This window comes from Budorcas taxicolor, chromosome 9, assembly GCF_023091745.1.
Source record: "Budorcas taxicolor isolate Tak-1 chromosome 9, Takin1.1, whole genome shotgun sequence".
NCBI classification, from domain to species: Eukaryota; Metazoa; Chordata; class Mammalia; order Artiodactyla; family Bovidae; genus Budorcas; species Budorcas taxicolor.
This window is the reverse complement of record NC_068918.1, coordinates 92,705,844-92,727,067: the sequence shown is the minus strand read 5'-3', so window position 1 is coordinate 92,727,067 and position 21,224 is coordinate 92,705,844. Positions and strand designations below refer to the sequence as shown.

At 51.7% G+C, this 21,224-nt stretch overlaps 1 protein-coding gene across 2 annotated transcripts in view; it reads left to right on the top strand.

Annotated features, from left to right (window-relative positions):
• RPS6KA2 (ribosomal protein S6 kinase A2) overlaps window positions 1-21,224 on the top strand; it is a 223,538-nt gene that overhangs the window by 41,526 nt on the left and 160,788 nt on the right. Inside the window, exon 1 of one of the 2 annotated variants that reach the window (XM_052645464.1) lies at window positions 20,221-20,319. The exons of the other annotated variant lie outside the window; for it this stretch is intronic. Coding sequence (XP_052501424.1) covers window positions 20,221-20,319 — 99 coding nt within the window. Of the gene's footprint in view, window positions 1-20,220; window positions 20,320-21,224 lie in introns of those variants that run through there. 2 annotated transcript variants of the gene reach the window in all.

Below are 21,224 nucleotides of genomic sequence, written 5' to 3'. Positions count from 1 at the left end.
CACATCTCTCGTTTGATTGCTTGCAAAGGCCCATTTTTCAGGTCCACTTACATAAGGCTGTGCATTGAGATAATTGCATAATCTGGTTAAAAAAAAAAAAAGTCTTTGAATCACTGCCCACACGATACAACACTTTTCTGTACTTGCTGAGCTGCGCAAATGGTTGCAGATGGTCTATTAGAAGAAGACATGATCTGATGTTCACCAAGAAAATAAGAAGATGTAGCTCTGAGACAGAGTAGAGAAAGGGCAGAGTGAGCCAAGAGGTCTGGGTTCTAACCCCAAACGTGATCCTGAGCAAACCACTGATGCTTCCGGGGAGGCAGGTGTCCACAGCTCTCGGAGGAGGTGCTGGGTAAGGGTCTGTAATGGGGTCTCAGCGGGGGCGGTTCCTGCAGTCAGGGGACCTTTGCACGGAGCCACCTATGGGACTTGGTTTTAGGTGTTGGAAACAGACAAACAAATGTCCTGTCCAGGGGTTGAAAGTGAAAGTGTTGATCACTTGGTCCTGTCCAGTTCTTTTGGACTCTATGGACTGTAGCCCACCAGGGTCCTCTGTCCATGGAGTTCTCCAGGCAGGAAGACTGGAGTGAGTCTCTATTTCCTCCTCCAGGGTTAGCCACAAACCAACCTGACCCTCCCCAAGAAGCCACCCCACGCAGGTGAGCCCTGCCGTACCGTCTCTAGCCCTGGGGTGGGGGTGGCCCTTTCTATAGACTGATCTGAGGGTCAGCATCATTTAGAATTTTAGCTGAGACGTCAGAGAGAGAGAGAGGAAGGAAGGAGAGAGAGAGGGAGGGAATTGGGTGAGTATGCGGCCAACACATTCAACTTCCCCAACCCACGGGATATCAACCAGGCTCACATGCCTGGGTCAGTTTACCCTGACACCCAGCTTTATAGGGGCACTGATGCGTTAGGACCCTGTGTCTTGAGGCAAGCGGGTGCGTGTGTGGGACACAGGTGCAAAAGGAAGTCGTTTTGTCTTGATCCTCGAGGGATGATGGCAGAAGGGGGACAGTCACACTGACCCTTCCCCCACCTTGACCCCCAACGCCTCTGGGCAGCAGGGGGATCTCCCTTCTTGTCGGGCTCCTGGTCCCTGCTGCAAAGTGGATATTGTGTTGATTCAGTGTCTGTGAGTAGGGATACAGTGATGGAAGACCTCCTGCGGGGACCCCAAAATAGAAAGCCCAGGGGAACCTGTCTCATTCCCACAGAGGAGAAAGGAACTCTGGCTCAGCAGCTTGGGGAGTGAGTAAATCATGCCTTTTTGGTAATTCCCAACAAAACAAACGAGCATCACGTTGAGGGACTCTTCCTCGTAGAATATAAATCTGCCATCACGCTAGTCCGAATTATGTTTCAGCCTTGAGGCTGATATTCTTTCAAGGGTAACAAAGATCTTTTTAAAACAAGAATAGTTTAAAGACCGTCATCTTTCTGTCCTCGTGGTGACCACTGCCTGTCAACATGGGCCTGACACACCGTTCTGAACCCCGTGCTGCGGGCCTGTTGTTGGGCTCCTGTGTTCTCAGATCAGGGATTGAACCAGCGTCCCTGGCATTGGAAGCAGAGTCCTAATCACTGGGCCCCCAGGGAATTCCCACCCCAAGGTTCTGGGGGCACCAATCACCGGGGATGTCCCCCTGGCCCTGACTTCCCCTCAACCCGGGCCTAGGTGCCTGATCAGAGGTGGGGACTCTGCCAGCATCAGCCCACCCCGGCGTCTGCAGTCCAGCCCCGAGCCCTAATCCTTTACTCACCACCTGCTTCCCGAGGGAAGCTGTCATCAAAGTGGAGGCTGCTGGAGGAGCTCCGTAAGGCTTCCCCCGCGTATGTGACACGAGAAGCATACAGTCGTCATGGGAGGGATCGCACGGGAGCCCCGGAGACACTGCACGTCTGGGTGCAGTAAAGTGAAGGTCGCTCAGTCGTACCCGACTTGTCTGCGACCCCATAGACTATACAGTCCATGGAGTTCTCCAGGCCAGACTCTGGAGTGGGGAGCCGTACCCTTCTCCAGGGTTCTTCCCAACCAGGGATCGAACCCAGGTCTCTTGCACTGCAGGCAGATTCTTTACCAGCTGAGTCACCAGGGAAGCCCAATCACCGCAATAAAGCGAGTGTCCTGCAAAGCCGGTAGTGTGAATTGTTTGGTTCCCAGTGCTCAAAAAAGTTCCGTTTACGTTACACTGTAGTCTACTGGAGAAGGAAATGGCAACCCACTCCAGTGTTCTTGCCTGGAGAATCCCAGGGACGGCGGAGCCTGGTGGGCTGCCGTCTACGGGGTCGCACAGAGTCGGACACGACTGAAGTGACTTAGCTTAGCTTAGCTTAGTAGTCTATTAAGCATGCCGTAGCAGTATGTCTTTAAAAAGTACGCATCTTAGTTGAAAATACTGTATCGCTAAAAACGGCCAGCCATCATCTGAGCCTTCAGCTGGTCTTAGTCATGACGTCAGAGATCAGAGATCACCGGAACAAATGCAATGACAATGAAAAGCTCGAGAAAACTGTGAGAATGACCCGAAGGTGGCCCGGGGACCTGACAGTGAGCAAACGCTGTGAGGGAAATGGCGCCGGCAGCCTCGCCGGGCGCGGGCCGCCGGGGGGTGTGAGCACCGCGGTGTCTGCGACCCGCAGTCAGCGGAGGCCCGCGCGCGACTAGAGCACAAGCTGGAACGTCCGAAGCGCCGAGGGTTTCCGGGAAGAAAGACGTCTTCTCCCCCGTGGAAAGCAAACCCGTGACCAAGAGGTTGGCTTTGAGTTTGGCCTTGACGGACAGAGGTGGGCGAGTACACCCCCGCTCTGCGCGGCCTTGGTTTCTAATCCCGCCGGGTGAACACGTGAGTGCTCACCCGAGCTTTGAGCGTTTTCCTAGGAGCAAAGGGAAGCTCATTTATGTATTTTGAGCGTGTAAAATCAGGGGCAAAGTTCACACACACAGAAACACACACACACACACGAATGAATGGTGTGCATTGATTTTATAAGTGTTGAATTTAATCAATAAAATAGGGCAGCATTGAAAAACAGGGTGTCGCGAACGCTTGCAGGCAGAGATGCAGGAGAGGGAAGGGGAGCAGCCCCAGGCCCCAGACAGGCCTGGGGAGGGCAGCTGTGGAGAGGCTGGCTGGTCCAGGTGGGCTGGGGGGAGAGGGGCTTGAGGGCTGGTGGGGCACGTGGTGGGTGTCCTGAGAGGCAGCGTGGAGCCCGTTCCGTTAGCACTGGTGCCCCAGGAGGTGGGGGCTGAGCAGTGTGAGGCCTGAGGCTGTTAGTGAAGGGTGGCTGGGGGTGAAGCTGGGGAAGGAGGTGGAGCGGAGCGCTTAGACCCGGGGGCAGAGATGGTCGAGGGGCAAGTGAACCTTCACACTGTGGCACAGGTGAATCCCAAGGGCCTGGCTGTTGATGGGATGCCAAGGCGACGTGCAGAGGAAAGAGTTAACGTGTGCCAGTGCCAGGCACCCCCTTCCTGAGTCCGTGCTTTGTGAGCCGGAGATGGGCAATGCCGTCACAAAGTACGGGCCCCGAGGAGAGGCAGAGGTGGGTTGGTTAGTGTTAGTCGCTCAGTCGTGTCCAGCTCTTTGTGACCCCATGGACTGTAGCCCTCCAGGCTCCTCTGTCCATGGGATTCTCCAGACAAGAATACTGGAGTGGGTTGCCATGCCCGTCTCCAGGGGATCTTCCCCACACAGGGATCGAACTTGGGTCTCCCACATTGCAGGCAGATTCGTTACCATCTGAGCCACCAGGGAAGCCCCTGGTCGGGGAGCAATTCTTACAAACACAGACTGGAGAATCCAAATGGAGCCATCCGGCAACAGCTATGAATGCAAGATCGGGGCTGATGAGAACCATCAGAGCTGGGAAAACAGGTTTAGAAATTAGCTGTGTTAAGGCGATAGATGGCAGAAAGTGAAGAAGAACTAAAGAGCCTCTTGATGAAAGTGAAAGAGGAGAGTGAAAAAGTTGGCTTAAAGCTCAACATTCAGAAAATGAAGATCATGGCATCTGGTCCCATCACTTCATGGCAAATAGATGGGGAAACAGTGGAAACAGTGACAGACTTTATTTTGGGGGGCTCCAATATCACTGCAGATGGTGACTGCAGCCATGAAATTAAAAGAGACTTGCTCCTTGGAAGAAAAGCTATGACCAACCTAGACAGCATATTAAAAAGCAGAGACATTATTTTACCCACAAAGGTCTGTCTAGTCAAAGCTTTGGTTTTTCCACTGGTCATGTGTGGATATGAGAGTTAGGCTATAAAGAAATCTGAGCACCAAAGACTTGATGCTTTTGAACTGTGGTGTTGGAGAAGACTCTTGAGAGTCCCTTGGACTGCATGGAGATCAAACCAGTCCATCCTAAAGGAAACCAGTCCTGAATATTCCTTGGAAGGACTGATGCTGAAGCTGAAGCTACAATATTTTGGTCACCTGATGTGAACAGCTGACTCACTGGAAAAGCCCCTGATGCTGGGAAAGATTGGGGGCAGGAGGAGAAGGGGACGACAGAGGATGAGATGGTTGGATGGCATCACTGACTCGATGGGCATGAGTTTGAGTAAACTCCGGGAGCTGGCAATGGACAAGGAGGCAAAGAATCGGACACGACTGAGCGACTGAACTGAAGTGAAGGTGATAGATGAAAACGCTCAAACGCTGAGCCCGAGTTGGGGTCACTGGTCCGAACCCTCCTGGCTCGGCAGCACTACCAGGGAGGGTGGGGTCGCCTGGGACTCAGTGCTTCTCTCAGGGACCCTAATTCTGCCTCCGGGGGGGGCTTCTTGTACCAGAGCTTGTACCAAAGAAGTGACCCCGAAGCTCCCAGTGCTCACGGTGCCCCCGAGCCCCTCCTCAGCTTGGCAGGGCTGTGCTCTCTGAAGGCTCTGGTGAACCCATCTCCATCGGCTGGCGCGGCGAGGCTTGGCGTCCCTTGGAGTCTAGGCGCGCCACTCTAGTCCCTGTCTCCGTCACAGCACGGGGTTCTTGTCTGACAGTGTGTCTCTTACAAGGACACCCAACACTGGGTTTAGGGGCAGCCTTAGTCCAGCTGTGCCCGCATCTTGACCTCATTGCAGCTGCAAAGACCCTGTCTCCAAATAAAGTCTCACTCATGGCTCTGTGGGTTGGGACTTCAAATGACCTTTAGGTGGACACAAACCACCCCCCCGGTCAGGTTAATCCTCCGTGAAAATGACAGATTCCTAGGTTTGTCACGTTTCCAGACCGCCGTTTAAAATACTCCCAAGCGATAACGCTTTTGCAATATGCTTTCATGCTTGCAGCTTCGGTCTAATCCTTCCTGAGAAGTCGGGGAGATGAGCTGAAGCAGTTGCTCCCGGGGAAGAGTGGCAGGCTCAGAGAGACTCAGACTTCCTGAGAAGTCACCAGCCCACCCCTCCCCACTATCCCAGGAAGGAAGCCCAGTCCCAAGAATAACCGGAAGCAGTGATGTCATGGGCTGGGGGTGGGGGGGCAGGCACAGGAGATGGGGGGTGGGCCTTGGCTCAGGAGTGTGGTCTGTGCACAGCGTTGAACTTCAGGATGTAGCATTGTGAACCTCACATCTGTTCCCTGCTAAAGAATTCTCTTTTCTGGGAAAGTAGATGTCATATTCCTCAGCATGTAACCGATTGGCCCCTAGTTTCAGGAGGTGATGTGCTGATTACTGGATGAAAGGGAGGAAGCGGGAGGGAGAGGAGGGGGTGGGCAGCTGATCTCTCTGAGTCCACTCATTCTTCCCTCTGTCCCGCATCACAAAGCACATTGTGCTGAAAAGCCACGGTGGCTTTCTGCCTGGCAATCCACTGGCCGATCCACGCATCTATCCACTCAGCAAATGTTTGCTTTGCATGTTCAGGCATCACGACAGGCGCTGAGGTTAGTGGTTTGCAAAACAGACACAGTTCCTGCCCTTGTAGAGTCTACAGTCCATCAGGAAGAAAAGCATTAATCAAATGGTCACACACATACACCTGGGTGCATGTGCATGCGTGCCCAGTCACTTCAGTCGTGTCTGACTCTCCACAACCCCATAGTCTGTAGCCCGCTAGGCTCCTTTGTCCATGGAATTTCTCTAGGCAAGAATACTGGAGCGGGTGCCATTTCCAGGGGATCTTCCTGACCCAGGGATCGAACCCCGGTCTCCTGTGTCTCTCGCTTCAGCAGGCAGATTCTTTACTGTCTGAGCCCCCAGGGAAGCCCATCGGGAAGAAAAGCATTAATCGAATGGTCACACGCGCACAGCTGAGTATTCCAATCTAAATAATTTAAATACTTGCCATTGCCTGGAGAGCATCTCACCGGGGGCCTGCCTGATTCTGGGGTTCACGGAAAGTGTCCTGAGAGCTGCAGGTGGAGTCTAACCTTGTGAGGGAGTGGGGAGGTCACTGTGTGGCCTAGATGGGGATTAGTGGCTGTGCAGAAGCTTTGAGACACTCAGGAGTGGGGCCCACCTAAGAGCTCAGAGAAGAGCGTGTGGCTGGAGCCCAGGAGCAGGAGGGGGAGTGTGGGGAGACGGTGGGAAGGACTGAGCTCAGTTCCGGTGTTTACAACAGGCTGTTTCCACAGATCCGCGTGAGGACCAGCAAACTCACTTGGCTTTGTAGGAAAAGAAAGACAGCCCAAGACACTGATCTGGGAATAGCTTTGAGATGTTTGTCAAAACCTGGCTGTTTCACAAAGCCTCCGATAGATCATCAGTTTCTATACATGGGAATACTATTAAAATTGTATTTTAAAACTTTTCCAATCTTATGGGGTTATTCAGTTCAGTTCAGTTCAGTCGCTCAGTCGTGTCTGACTCTTTGCAACCCCATGAGTCGCAGCACGCCAGGCCTCCCTGTCCATCACCAACTCCCGGAGTTCACTCAGACTCAACGTTCATCGAGTCAGTGATGCCATCCAGCCATCTCATCCTCGGTCGTCCCCTTCTTCTCCTGCCCCCAATCCCTCCCAGCATCAGAGTCTTTTCCAGTGAGTCAACTCCTTGCATGAGGTGGCCAAAGTACTGGAGCTTCAGCTTTAGCATCATTCCTTCCAAAGAAATCCCAGGCTGATCTCCTTCAGAATGGACTGGTTGGATCTCCTTGCAGTCCAAGGGACTCTCAAGAGTCTTCTCCAACACCACAGCTCAAAAGCATCAATTCTTCAGCACTCAGCCTTCTTCACAGTCCAACTCGCACATCCATACATGACTACTGGAAAAACCATAGCCTTGACTAGATGGACCTTTGTTGGCAAAATAATGTCTCTGCTTTTGAATATACTATCTAGGTTGGTCATAACTTTTCTTCCAAGGAGTAAGCGTCTTTTAATTTCATGGCTGCAGTCACCATCTGCAGTGATTTTGGAACCCCCCAAAATAAAGTCTGCCACTGTTTCCACTGTTTCTCCATCTATTTCCCATGGAGTGATGGGACCAGATGCCGTGATATTACTGAAATAAAATTGATCCTTGTGGTATGGTAAGAAAAATCAATCTATATGGTAACAAGCACTTGTGAGATTAATTTTCATTTTATTTTTTTGAAATTAATTCTTAGATAATTACTGCTTTATACTTTGTTTCTAGATTATAATGTGGTCGATTTTTTGTAAATATTTCATGTGAGCTTGGACAGAAGGCACACTCTAAAGCGGTTGGGTATGTGTACTTGTTCCTTAAGTCAACTTTCTTAAATGTATTGTTTAATTATTCAAATATTTATGGATTTTCGTTCCTCTGCTTGATTTTTCATTTATTGAGACATGTGTTGGGCATTCCTCCAGATGATAATGGATTTGTCTATTTCTCATCTTGAGCCTGCCAAATTTTGATGAATATATTTTTAAGCTTTATTATGTGGTACATGCAAGTTTGGAATTATTATGTCTTCCTGGTGAATTGGAACTTCATCAATATATAGTGACTTTTTTTATATCTTCACGTGCTTGTCATTTGTATGACATCAATGTTGCTTCATCATCTTTCCCTTTATTAATGTTTGCATGACACCTGTTTCCCATTCTTTTATTTCAAGTTTTCTGTGTCTCTGGTTTTAGAAATATCTCTGTAACTAAATCCATTTTATAACAGTTTGGCCTTTTTTGTCTTTTGACTGGAGAGTTTAGCCCATTCACATTGATTGCAATTTTTGATATATATTCATTTCTTTCTACACTTTTAGTTTGTGTAAAAGGTGTAGGTTTTGACTTTGCCTACTTACAATCTAATAATTAGCATGCTCCTATTTCAGGGATGTTGGAGGAAGACACAAGCTTCCAGATCAGAGAGAAGGGACTTCCTTACTCAAGTGACATGAGTACCATATTTCCACTGGTTTCCTTTGCCCCCGAATACCCAAAGTGGCATTGCAAGGCGGGGGGGGGGGGCGATGGATGCTATGCTCACAGTGAACCTGCATCCCAGGCAAGGATCACTGAGCTTGGGGACCTGGTGTTTATAACAAGGAGTAAGCAAGCCTGCTCTTTGTCCTAGAGGAAAATGTTACCTCATCCCCCAACGTTGCTCACTGCAAACACAACCCTGAGAAATGGGTTAAGAGTGTGGCCAGCATGAACGGATGAGGAGTGCAGAGATGTTCTGGTCAGTGGTGGTTGCCACTCCTAACAGCGTGTGCTTTCCATTCATTCTGCTTTTTCTGAATTCCTATATTTCTTTCTGGAATATTTTCTTGTTCTGTACTTTTGACTCTATTAGTTTAGCAGTTACAGTTGGCTCTCCCATATCCCCAGATTCCACATCCTTGGATTCAACCAACCTTGGATCCAACAGTGGTAACACTGCATTTTATATAAGAGATGGAGCATCTGTGGATTCTGGTATCCAAGGGGTTCCTGGAGCTGGTTCATGGATACCAACGGACAACTAGACAGAGTGAATTTTTACTTTTTTATGGTTACTCTAGACATTTTAGCATGTATGTTTAACTTAGTCTAAAAGTAATCTGCATCTTTACTGACATACAGAAGTACAAGGACATTAAAAGGCTGTAACTGACCTCCCTCCTTCTGCTATGCTATTTTTTCAATGAAGGCTTCATTTCTAACTTGATTTTTATTTCCTTGCTGGCCCTGAGTGTTCAGCTCTCCATGTGATATTCTCACTGGTCGTGAACTTCTCAGGTTCTTGATCTGGAAGTGTCTCTCTGATTTGCAGTCTGTCAATTTTCAGCAGATCTAACTTTTCCTTTATCAACTCTCTCTTGGACTTTGTCTACTATTGTTTAACGTTATTGTTGTTGCTGTTCAATCGCTAAGTTATGTCCAAGTCTTTGCGACCCCATGGCCTGCAGCATGCAAGGATGTCCCTGCCCTCCACCATCTCCTGCAGCTTGCTCAAACTCATGCCCATTGAGTCAGTGATGCCATCCAACCATCTCATCCTCTGCTGCCCTCTTCTCTTCCTGCCTTCAATCTTTCCCAACATCCGGGTCTTTTCCAATGAGTCAGCTCCTCTCATTGGGTGGCCAAAATATTGGAGCTTCAGCATCAGTCCTTCCAATGAATATTCAGGGCTGATTTCCTTTAGAATTGACTGATTTGATCTCCTTGCAGTCCAGGGAGCTCTCAAAAACTTCTCCAATACCACAATTCAAAAGCATCAAATCTTCGGCGCTCAGTTTTCTTTATGTTCCAACTCTCACATCCGTACATGACTACTGGAAAAACCATAGCTTTGACCAGATCGACCTTTGTTGACAAAGTGATGCTTCTGCTTTTTAAAACATTGTCAAGGTTTATCATAGCTTTCCTTCCAAGGAGCAAGCGTCTTTTAATTTCATGGCTGCAGTCAGTGTACACAGTGACTTTGGAGCCCAGGAAAATAAAATCTGTTGTAAATTTACATTATTATAGTTTTATTTGCAAAGTTCTACTTTTGTTTACAAATCTGCTTGATCATTTTATAATCTCTAATTTTCTTGTAATGCCTTCAATCCCCCTTTTGTTTTTTAAACATATGAAGCAAACACACTTTATATAATTTATACAAAGGCTTCAGTTCTGTAGTCTCTACACTGTCTGATTCTGCAGCTTGTTATCTCTACTCCCTCTTGCTGCTGGTGACCTAGCTCCTCGTGAATTCAGCAACTGATGACTGTGAGCTCATATTCCTTACAATTTTCTCTGTGATTAAGCTTTGAGACATGTTTGAAGAATGTTCCTCCAGAAAACTTACATTTGCTTCCACGTGGCCCTTTTGCTGCTATAAACTGGGATCTTTAAAATGGAAGTTTCTGGCTTGGAGTTTTTCAGGTCACACTGGGAGTGTAAGTTTTGTCCTCCAGCTATCATCTGTGGGAGCTTCAGAACCCAGAGAGGAGAATTCTTTTCTCTTTCTCTTTCCAGCACTCACCCTGTAAAAGCATCTCTTCTCCTGCAGGGAGAGAATTTCCCAGCTCACCTTACAGTCTGCTCCAATGGGGTCCTGACTTCAGGGTGGGTCTGACCTGCCCTGCATGACCCAGGCTTTCTCTAGTCCCCACCCTCCCCCCGCCCCTGAGTCCTACCCATCCTCCAGATCCTGTTAAGACCTCAGGTCTAGACCACAGGGATTGTCACAGGCTCCAGGACAAAGGCCGTCTGTAACATCACTTATCTTGGGAGAACATTTTCTTATTCTTGGTCTGAATTTGTTTTCCCCTGCTCACTGTTGGCTCAGCCATGCTCTGAAAAAAAGGGGAATTTCCCTTTGTTTTCTGTGTCTCAGGAAATCCCCTCTGTATATGTAACCCACCATATTGCTAAGAACGACCTCCCCCAGTGCCCAGCCTGGTCCTGTGTCCTTCTGATGAAGAGGGTGAGGGACGGACCACAGGACACGCCGTGCAGCCCAAAGCCCTGTTGTTCTGTTTTAGTGTCCCTGCATATTTTTGATGTGTTTGTCTAGTTCTCATTGCTAATATAAACGTTTAGTGGCAATGGCAGCCCACTCCAGTACTCTTGCCTGGAAAATCCCATGGATGGAAGAGCCTGGTGGGCTGCAGTCCATGGGGTCGCTAAGAGTCAGACACGACTGAGCAACTTCACTTTGACTTTTCACTTTCATGCATTGGAGAAGGAAATGGCAACCCACTCCAGTATTCTTGCCTGGAGAATCCCAGGGATGGGGGAGCCCGGTGGGCTGCCGTCTATGGGGTCACACAGAGTTGAACACGACTGAAGCGACATAGCAGCAGCAGCAGCAGCAGCAGCAGCGCCTGAAAGCCTGTAGAGGGGTGGGGTGTGGGCGGAGGTGGGAGGGAGGTTCGAGAGGGAGGGGAGCTACGTGCACCTGCGGCTGAGTCAGGCTGATATACGGCAGAAACCAGGACAACAGTGTAAAGCGATTATCCTCCAGTTAAAAATAAATATTTTTTTTAAAAGTTTTAAAAAGATTTCTTGCTAAAAAAACATTCTGGCAAGGAATTTACATTCTCCTTTGTGCCCAGCCCAGGTCTTCAGAAACTTTTCTATTATAAGAGGGTGGTTTTTTGTTTGTTTTTTTCCTTTTTAAGTTACAAAAATCCTTCCTGCTTTAGTTTTAACGTGTTTCCTCTTTCCTGTGAGCGCCCTTCCTTTCAAAGTTCCTCTCTAGTTTATGTATGGGCTTGGGTTGACAAGAAAAAGCCGCTCATTTCTCTTACAGCCCAGTCTCCTCACAGACAGGTGGTGCAGATTCTCCGTTTGGTCGTGAGCCTCCCTAGTGACCGTGCTCGTCAGGAAGTCACTGCAAATGTGTGAGATGGGGAGTGTGTTTGCCTCCATAACAAAGGGTGACAAACGCAGAGCCCCACAAACCAGAGCTTCAAACGCCAGACACGTACTGTCTGACGGTCCGAAGGCCTGAAGTCCAAGGTCAGGGTGCAGGGCCCAGCCGCTCGGAATCTTCCCGCCTCTTCTCACTCCCGGCTGGGACCGCCCCGCTCCGTCCTCCGCCGCCGTGTCCCTGCGGCCTCCTCCGCCGTCTCGGCCTCCACGTGGCCCTTCTTTTGAGGACACCAGTCATGCCGGGCGAGGCCCTCCCTGCTCCAGCACGACCTCATCTTCCCAATTACACCTGCCGTGACCCTCTCCAAATAAAGCCGCAGTCTGAGATTCTGGGGGTCAGACTTTTAGCATACGTTTTTAGAGGGGGCATGACCCAACCCATAACAACGCGGAAACAGCAGCGAAGCGCAAACCCGATGTCCTACAGATGCCGGCACCTCCCAGTGAACGCAAGGCCGCCCCTCCCCGCTATAAAACTCATAATCAGAGAAGACCCAGTGAGCGCATGTATGTTAATGATTGCAAACGCCCTGCCCCGGCTCGCGCACGTGGTCAGAGCCTCACCCTGGCGTCCCTCCATGGCCTCAGGAGTAAGCTGGCTTTTCACAAGGACACCTGGCCTCCCTGCTCCCAGGGTACGCATCTTGCCGCCAAGGACACACGCGATGAAGCCCCTGGAGGCCGCCACCAGAGCTGGTCTGGGAGACGCTCTGACACCTGAATATCGGCCCCAGGGGCGTTTCTCGGTTAAGGGCAGGTGTCCAGGGAAAGGAGGACCCTGGCCTGTCTCCCCTGGTGGCCAGCCCTTCCTGTGGCTTCTTTTGGCACCCAGCTAGTGCAGTGCTGTGAATCTGTGAGGACCTGCACACGCAGACCTTGTCTGAATTCTTCTTGTCCTGTTGTATAAGTTTAGACGGTCGGTTCACCTCCCTGGGCCTCAGTGTCTCCACCTCGGAAATGGGTTCTCTGTGTCTGGTTCATAGCGTTCACAGTGTATCACAGAGATGGAGTAATAATGCAGGCCCAGATCTTCAGAACCAACAGTCATCACCGAATCCCTTTAAGGCAGTGTGTCAGAGTGCTGTGCACAGTGGCCATCCCGAGTGTGTCCACGTGGGTGTGAGAAGCTAACAGGCCAGCAATGGTTATCTAGCAGGTAAGGAAAACGAGGACCCCAGCGACGGCGCCCTGGCACCGCCTGTGGGGCACGGATTTCAGTAGGCCTCCCGGAGCAATGCTGCATCTTGAGGAGGTGGGGGGGGGGGGGGCAGGAAGGATGCCCTGGGAGCGGCTGTGGCCCCACGGAGGCTGGACTCTCCTATTCACCCAGGTGTGAGCACGGCGGGCCCAGGAGGAGAGGTGCTGTGTGCAGAATACACTCCCCACCCCTCGGGCTCTGCTTCTAAAAAGGTCGCATTGGTTGGCAGACTGCAGATGACTTGTGGGGCATGGCCTTGAGCCCGGAAGCACCATGCTCTGGTGAGAACAGCTGGAGAGGAGGGGACAGGAACACTGTGGAGACGGTATCGGGGCAGTCACTGCACACGGAACCCACGCGTGACACAGTGCTGGTGGTCTCATCTTCTGCTTCGGGTGATGGGGTGACTGGCCGTGCCCTACACCAGCTGACACAGACCGATGGAGCAAGCTTCCAGATTAGCATTCTAGAATGTGGAGTGGGGGGCTACTCCTTTCCCGGGCATGTCATTGATCTTCCTGCATGGAACTCTAGGATTTTAACAAATAACGTCTTTGTTGAGCACTTTTCAGTTTACGGAGCACTTTCTCATTTTGGTTTCCTGTGTGGATTGCCAGTCTTGCAGTGATGAGCTTGTGAGGAACGTAGACAGGTTTCACAGAGGGGTCTTTCTCACCTCGGCGCTGGCGAGTTCTGCACGGGGTCATCCTCTGTGGGGACGTCCTGGGCGCTGCAGAGATTCACCAGCACCCCCAGCCTCTGCCCTCGAGATGCCAGCAGCAGCCTTCCCATCACCCCCAGTTGTGAGACCCCAGAATGTCCCCAGACATTGCCAGCTATACCCCTTGACAAAGTCAGCCCCAGTTCTAGAGGCTCAGAGGATTTCGGCACAGTCATAATCGGAAGAACGAGTAGGAACGTCATTCCAGATGTTTCCCTTTCTGACATACGTTCCACAATGCAGCGCTTCTCACGGCAGCAGTTTTAGATTGTGCACACCTTGCCACAGCCGCGTTGAACTTGCTTTCTGATAAAGAGGATGTTTATATTCAGCTGTACCTGTTTGGTGTCCAGGACTGCATTGTCTCATTTCCAGAAGCACTTTGTTCCTTTTTAGAGTCTCTTGTTTGTTAATCATATTTTCTTTTTAAAAATATTTATTTACATATTTATTTAATCTGGGGCTGCGCTGGATCTTCACTGCTTCCTGTAGCCTCTCTTTAGTTGCAGCAAGCGGGGGCTACTCTGTAGGCGCGGTGCTCAGGCTTCTTATTGCAGTGGCTTCTCCTGTTGGGGAGAGTGGCCTCCAGAGAACAGGCTCCGTAGTTGTATAGTACACGGGCTTAGCTGCCTCGCAGCATGTGGGATCTTCCCAGACGAGAGATCAAACCTGTGTCCCCTGAACTGTCAGACAGATTCTCAACCACTGGACTACCAGGGAAGTCCTGTTGATCATATTTTCGTTTCTTTTATTTCTTTAAACTTATTAGATTTAATTTTATATCCGACACCTGGCTAAGTCCAAGAGCCGAAGTCCGCACGTCTGATTCTGTAGTCGGCTGTCTTGCTGACTTTGCTGACGCCCCCCACCCCGTGTCCCTGTTCAGTGGCTGTGAGCTCCTGGAAGCTGTATGCAAAGAATTCTTTGAATCCTGGGTTTAATGTGGATTTCTCTAGAGAGCATTTCTGAGTGTTTCTGTTAGACCCCTGAGCTAAGAACCACCTGTGTGTGCTCAGTTACCCGGTTGTGTCCAACTCTTTGTGATCCCATGGACTAAAGCCTGCCAGGCTCCTCAGTCCATGGAATTTTCCAACAAGAATACTGGTGGTGGTGGTGGTGACTTAGTCACTAAGTTATGTCTGACTCATGCTCCCATGAACTGTAGCCCACCAGGCTCCTCTGTCCATGGGGTTCTCCAGGCAAGAATACCGGAATGGGTTGCTATTTCCTCCTTCAGGGGATCTTCCTGACCCAGGTATTGAACCTGCATCTCCTGCGTTGGAAGGCAGATTCCTTACCACTGCAGAGAACCATCTGAGACCACTTTATTTTTTTGCTTCTGAACTTTATTAACTGTAAATGAGAATAATAAAAGAAATCTCATGATTATTCATAATAAATACATAATCCATGACAATCTCTTGGTACCTCGTAAGCACTCTATAGTGAGTGAAATTGCTCAGTCCTGTCCAACTCTTTGTGACCCCATGGACTGTAGCCTACCAGGCTCCTTCGTCCATGGGATTTTCCAGGAAAGAGTACTGGATAAATGGTGGTAGTTTACTTGCTAAGTCGTGTCTGACTCTTTGTGACCCCATGGACTGTAGCCCACCAGGCTCCTCTGTCCATGGGATTCTCCAGGCAAGTGAGTGAGTTGTCATTTCCTTCTCCATGAGACCCCTTTAAATTCTCAACTTGAATTTCCATTGCTGTTTTTAAGTTACACAGACAGTGAATTAGGGCCACAGCCTATGTCAGGGATGGCTGTCCTCACGATGTCTAAGGGGAGACTTGTCCTTCCTTGTCCTCCTTGTCTGCAAGGTAAGGGTATTTAGTCCACTTCAGAGGGAAGGCAGAGCCCTGCCACCCCCCACCCTGGGCTTCTGACTTCCATGGCGCTCACACATCGAATCTGAATCTCCGAGTTCGACCCTGAATTGCCGACTCGGCTCTGAGCACACCCCTTGCAGCTGGTCTGTTGCACAGACCTGGCTTGTGCTTGGGCCATCACACCCCTTCCATTCTTTGTTCAAAGAGGGAACAGTGGAAGGCGGCTGGCAGGTTTCATGGCTTTCTTCCCCTTCTTGAACAAGACACAACCATGTTCACTTTAGGTTTCAAACCTGATTAAGAAGTTAGTGTCTTGTGTCCTAAGGGCTGATCAAACTCAGACCTTCTCTTTGCCTGGCTTGAGTGTCCATCCCACTGGAAGCTGCAGCGTCCCTTTCAGGGTCAGAGCAGGAGGAGAGGAGAGACAAAGGTATACTTAAACTGCTCCTGGCCCAGCTGATCTTGCTCTCTGGACCCGGCCTGACCCCTTCTCTCATGGACAGCCGTCTTGTCTTCTTCCGAGGTTACTGTGGCCAGAGAAGCCCAGTCCCCCAGGCTGCAGCCCACTTACAGGAGAGCAGCCTCTTATTTGGGGGTTACTTAGAGTTCTCTTGCCCGGCCACCCCTGGTCTGTTGTTGTTTAGTTGCTTCAGTCCTGTTCCACTCTTTGTGACCCCAAGGACTGTAGCCTGCCAGGCTTGTCTGTCCATGGAATTCTCCAGGCAAGAGTACTGGAGTGGGTTGTCATTTCCTCCTCCAGAGGATCTTCCCAGCTCAGGAATCAAACGCACATCTCCTGCGCTGGCAGGCGGGTTCTTCACCGCTGGGCCACCATGTGTGGAGACATCGTTACATCCTTTCTGCTCGGCACCCTGGGATGCAGGCCACTCTGAACAGCTCCTCCTGGGGCCTCCCTGCACCTGGGGCTGCCCTACTCCCTCCTGTAGAATCCTGACCCCCAGACATCACAGCTCTCATGGCGGGGCTTGAAATAAAGGAGGGGCATCCTCCCAACCCCTGAAAGCCCTCTGGGTGGAGGGAAAGCAAGGTGGGAGGGCACAGACTTTGCCAGTTACCTTCCTGACAAAAGCCTGCCTCCTCTTCCTGCCCAGGGCAGCCTATTCTCAGAGAAGGACAGCTCCCTGTTATCATCCTTGGGATTCTCAAATCCTTTGCCTTCTGTGTTTTCGGGACTTGGTACAAAATTTAGTTTTCATTACTCAATCATGAGATTGTATTTGTTCCAAGTTCCCAATAACTCTGTTCTTCCACAGCCTGGGACCCCACCTCCTCTGTCTTCACAGAACACGTCTCCTCATCCCCAGAGTTCACCCCAAAGCTCCCTCCTCCTTGGCTTCTCCAGTCAGGGTCAACTCTTCGTTCATCTCTGTTCATGGAGCATTTTCTTACATGTTTCTTCAACATTGTGTAAAACCTACATCAGATCTGTCTATTCACTTTCCTTCTCTAGCACACAGCTGTGAACTTCTGGAGGTCAGGGGCCATGTTGTAATCACGCTGTGCTCCCGCATGCCAAGCACAAGGCCAGGTACTCAGAGGAGCTCTGTAATCCTGTGTTCAACCCATTTGAATGCATACTGACCGGTCTGGTCCTCTCTTAGAAGCAGCAGCAGCCATTGAATTCAGTCCCAGATGGATCTTGCTTAAGTCAGGAAGAAACTCAGGATAATCGGGGTCTCTGAGTTCTTGGTCTTCTCTCCAAGCCTCCCCACTCTATCATCTGGGCACCAGCCTTTATTAAGTTCATCTTTTCTTTCCCAGTATTTGCTAGGGATCGTTTGGAGTCAGGTTAAAGTGGGCCCTGATACCTACCCAAGATTTGCTGATCTGGAGGGTTTGGTTGCATTAGCACACACACTGCTGGAAAATGGTGGCTAGAGATTTTGATGTATCTCTGTTTTGCTGGGACAAAAGCAAACAGACTTGTTCTAACAATGAAATAAATTCCTCAGTTGAAATATGAAAGCTACTTTTATTTTTCGTTTGAGATGTCCAAGTTCAATAGAACCATTTTGTAGCATTCGAACATGGGGGATCCTGAACGTCCCATAGACAATGTCTTTCCTGTCTTGTTACAACAGGTCAAATGCTCTTGTTGGTGAAACACAAGCCTTGATCTGGACCTACCCCAAGGTGTTTGTCTGGCACAGGGTGCCCTTGAACTAGCATCCCTGGCAAGCCGTAATCCTGTCTGAGTAGTTGTATCATCTACCAACAGCCGGCCCCTTCCTCATTCCTGGAACCAGTGACCAGCCTGATGTCTGCTGTCCATCAAGTGCTCTCTTTGCCAGAGCAGCCACATGGCACAGCCCTAGCCTGTCTTTGTTTGTTTAGAGCTGGGATGCCTGAGTGGTGCTGGCGGGAGACACAGGGTGGTAGGAAGCTCCTCTGCAGAGTAGGGATAATGGCCCCCGAGCAGAGTCCTTGCAGGAAGCAGGACCCGGTTTGCGGCCTATTTTTATTTTAGAGATGCACAGTGGGAACACAGAACATGCAAGTGTGCTCAGGCTCATCCAGCAAGGAAATAGCAACGCCAGCATCTGGATGCTCAACTGTGCTTACCCCCGTTCAACCCCAGAGAGAGTGTCTGACCTCACCTGCTGACCCAGATGCAGCATGAACTTACCAGTTCTTTTCTGGGAGCCTCCGCTGTTAACTCGCTGTAGCAAAGATAGCCTGACACCAGTATTAATGCAGCCTTTGATTAAGCCAGGGGATCATATGACAGGTAGATTTTTCACAATCTGCCTGGCAAAGCAGTACTTGTCACACAGAGCCGCGTGCACCGATGCTTCTGGACTTTTCAGGGCGTGGTGGTAGTTTGTTAATGAGATTGTCTGGTCTGTGTTTTAAACAAAAATACGTGGACAATGCACAAAAGGAAAACAGAAAAGGCTGCACAAAGTCCAAAGGTCACAAATCTGGACCGGACTCCGGCCCTCTGATGAGCATTTCTGGGGCGGGGGCGGGGGCGGGGGTGGGGGGGGGGCGGGAACTGTGTTCCCCTTTAGGGCAAATCCCCTGCAGCCCTACAGCCAGTAGCTGGTTTCTGAGGGCCTTGTCAGGATACTCAGGACACCCGGTAAATCTTCCGTTTGGGTAATATTCTATATATGGAGTCGGAGGTCATGGAGAACGGATGTATGTCTTTGTTCTCCAAACACAGCCGCGGAGGCTTCCCCCGCTGGGTGCGGCCGCCCTGGGCTGCGCTGGGGTCCACTCATCACCAGGCAAAGACTGGCGGACCCCCAGGTCGGGCGTCCGGGCTGCGGGGACGCGCTCAAGGGGAGGGCCGCTGGGGCCAAGGGGCGAAGAGCGTGTAGAGCTCACGCGTGCAGGCTCCTGGCGCACCCTCCACCCTGTTTTGTTCCGTTTTCTAGAAATGTTTGCTAATCAGCAAAGTTTTGCTCTGCAGAGAAACGCATGAGGGCTAAGTCCTTATATGGATGCTTTAAGGAAAGAAAACATAATGACATCCCAAGCTAGGAAAACAGCCCAACAGGCCAACCAGAGAGAGAGAGAGACAGCGACAGTCGCTGCCGAGCAGCCGCGCAGCTCGCGCCGAGCAGCCGCGCAGCTCGCGCCGAGCAGCCGCGCAGCTCGCGCCGAGCAGCCGCGCAGCTCGCGCCGAGCAGCCGCGCAGCTCGCGCCGAGCAGCCGCGCAGCTCGCCCCGCGCGGCGCCGCGGTCCCCTCCGCGGGCTCATTAGGGATGCGCCGTCCGGGGCGCTGATTGGTGGAAGGGGCGTTGGGGGCGGAGCCACAGCGAGCGCGTACGCGGAAGGACGGGGCGGGGAGAAGAAGCGAGAGCCTGGGGCAGTGGGGCGCTGGGGGCTGATTGGTGGTAGTGGCGGGGAACGAGGAGGTGGGCGTGGCCGGGCGTGGCGGCGGGCTCTGATTGGTGGAGTGGTGGGGGAGCGGGGCAGGGAGGGGCTGTCCGGGACTAGTTCTCGCGGACAGGAGGAGGAGGAGGAGTGGGGGGAGGGGAGAGCCCGGGGCGACAGGCTCTGATTGGCTGTAGTAGCGGCGGGCCGGGCGTTGCGGCGGGCTCTGATTGGCGGTAGTGGCTGTGGGCGGGCTACGGGGGCGGGGCTGCCCGGGGCTGGTCCTCGCAGGCAGGACCAGGAGGAGGAGGAGGAGGGGGAGGGGGAGGGGAGAGCTCGGGGCGACAGGTTCTGATTGGCCGCGGTGGCGGAGGGCCGGGCGTGGCGGCGGGTTTTGATTGGCGGTAGTGGCTGTGGGCGGGGCAGGGGCGGGGCTCCCCGGGGCTGGTCCCTGCAGGCTGGACCAGGAGGAGAAGGAGGAGGAGGAGGAGAGGGAGGGGAGAGCCCGGGGCGGCAGACTCTGATTGGTCGTAGTGGCGGAGGCCGGGCGGAGCGACGGGCGCTGATTGGCGGTAGTGGCCATGGGCGGGGCGCGGAGGGGCGGGGCTGCCCGGGGCTGGTCCTCGCAGGCTGGACCAGGAGGAGAAGGAGGAGGAGGAGGAGGGAGGAGGCGGGAGCGCTGGGGCCCCGGCCGCTGTGGCCGGCTTGGCCTGCCCTTTGTGCCCGCCGCCCGCGCCCCGCGCCGATGGCCGCCGTGCCGGGCTCCCCGGCCGCTCGCGCCCGCGAGCGGACCTGACCCCGCGCGCCTGGGATGCGCCGGGGATGCGCGTCCTCCGGCCCTGCGGCTCCTCGCGGCTGGGCTCCAGGAGATGGAGCTGAGCATGAAGAAGTTCACGGTGCGCAGGTTCTTCTCCGTGTACCTGCGCAAGAAGTCGCGCTCCAAGAGCTCCAGTCTTAGCCGACTCGAGGTAAATGCCCTCGCCTCTGAGCGCGCAGGTACCCCGGTCCCCGCCGCGCCCTGGAGGAGGCTGCGGGTCTTGGGGCCGTCGCGAGCCCTTCCGATTGTCAGATGCACGGTCACCCTGCGACCCGTGTCAGGGAGCTAAAGTTGAGAGTCGCTCCGATCTTCCTAAAACCGAATGTTATTGTCGGGACTTAGTAAATCCTTGGACCGGTCTTCGGATCCTCAGCGGGAACTAAGCTCTGCCCGCGTTGAATCTCTAACCAGTTTTGTTCCACGCTCTGTGCAGGATTTTGGGTAGTCACCCTGGGTGCCCACAGGGTGCTCTGGGTGGAAAGGGTTTCAGCCTGTGCCGTTCGGTGTGGCACCTCAGAAGTCCCAAGTACACAGCCTCCCCAGCCCCACCCTGGGCTGGTGTTGATCAGGTTTATTTTACAGAGACCAAAGCCACACAGATACTACCATGTAGTGTAGATTGTTCGTGTATTTGAAATCAGTGTGGAACTGACAAAAGGGTTTTTTTTTTTTTTTTTTTAGGGCAGCACCACAATCCACCTGGACTAGTCTGAAATGGTGCTCCGTAGTAGAGTGCCTGATGCAATAGCCTTGTGCCTCTGGGTGTAATATGCATTCATTCTGAAACCCAGAGGACCCTTTTCTCAGTCCTGCACCTTGTCATCTTCAGGTTTCCAAGTGGTCTGTGCATGGTCCTCTAATGTGTTTTGTATTTCAACAATCACATCTTATGCTCTGCATTCCAGTGTCCAAACTACATGGTTGAATCTATAGATGACCAAACTGTGAAGCATGTTTAAGTGAAGAAAAGAGACATTGTGGGTTTTGTTTTTTTTTTTTTTTTTTTGGGAGGGGTGGGGGTGAAGCTAGTGGACACAACCTAGAGATTTCTTTTGA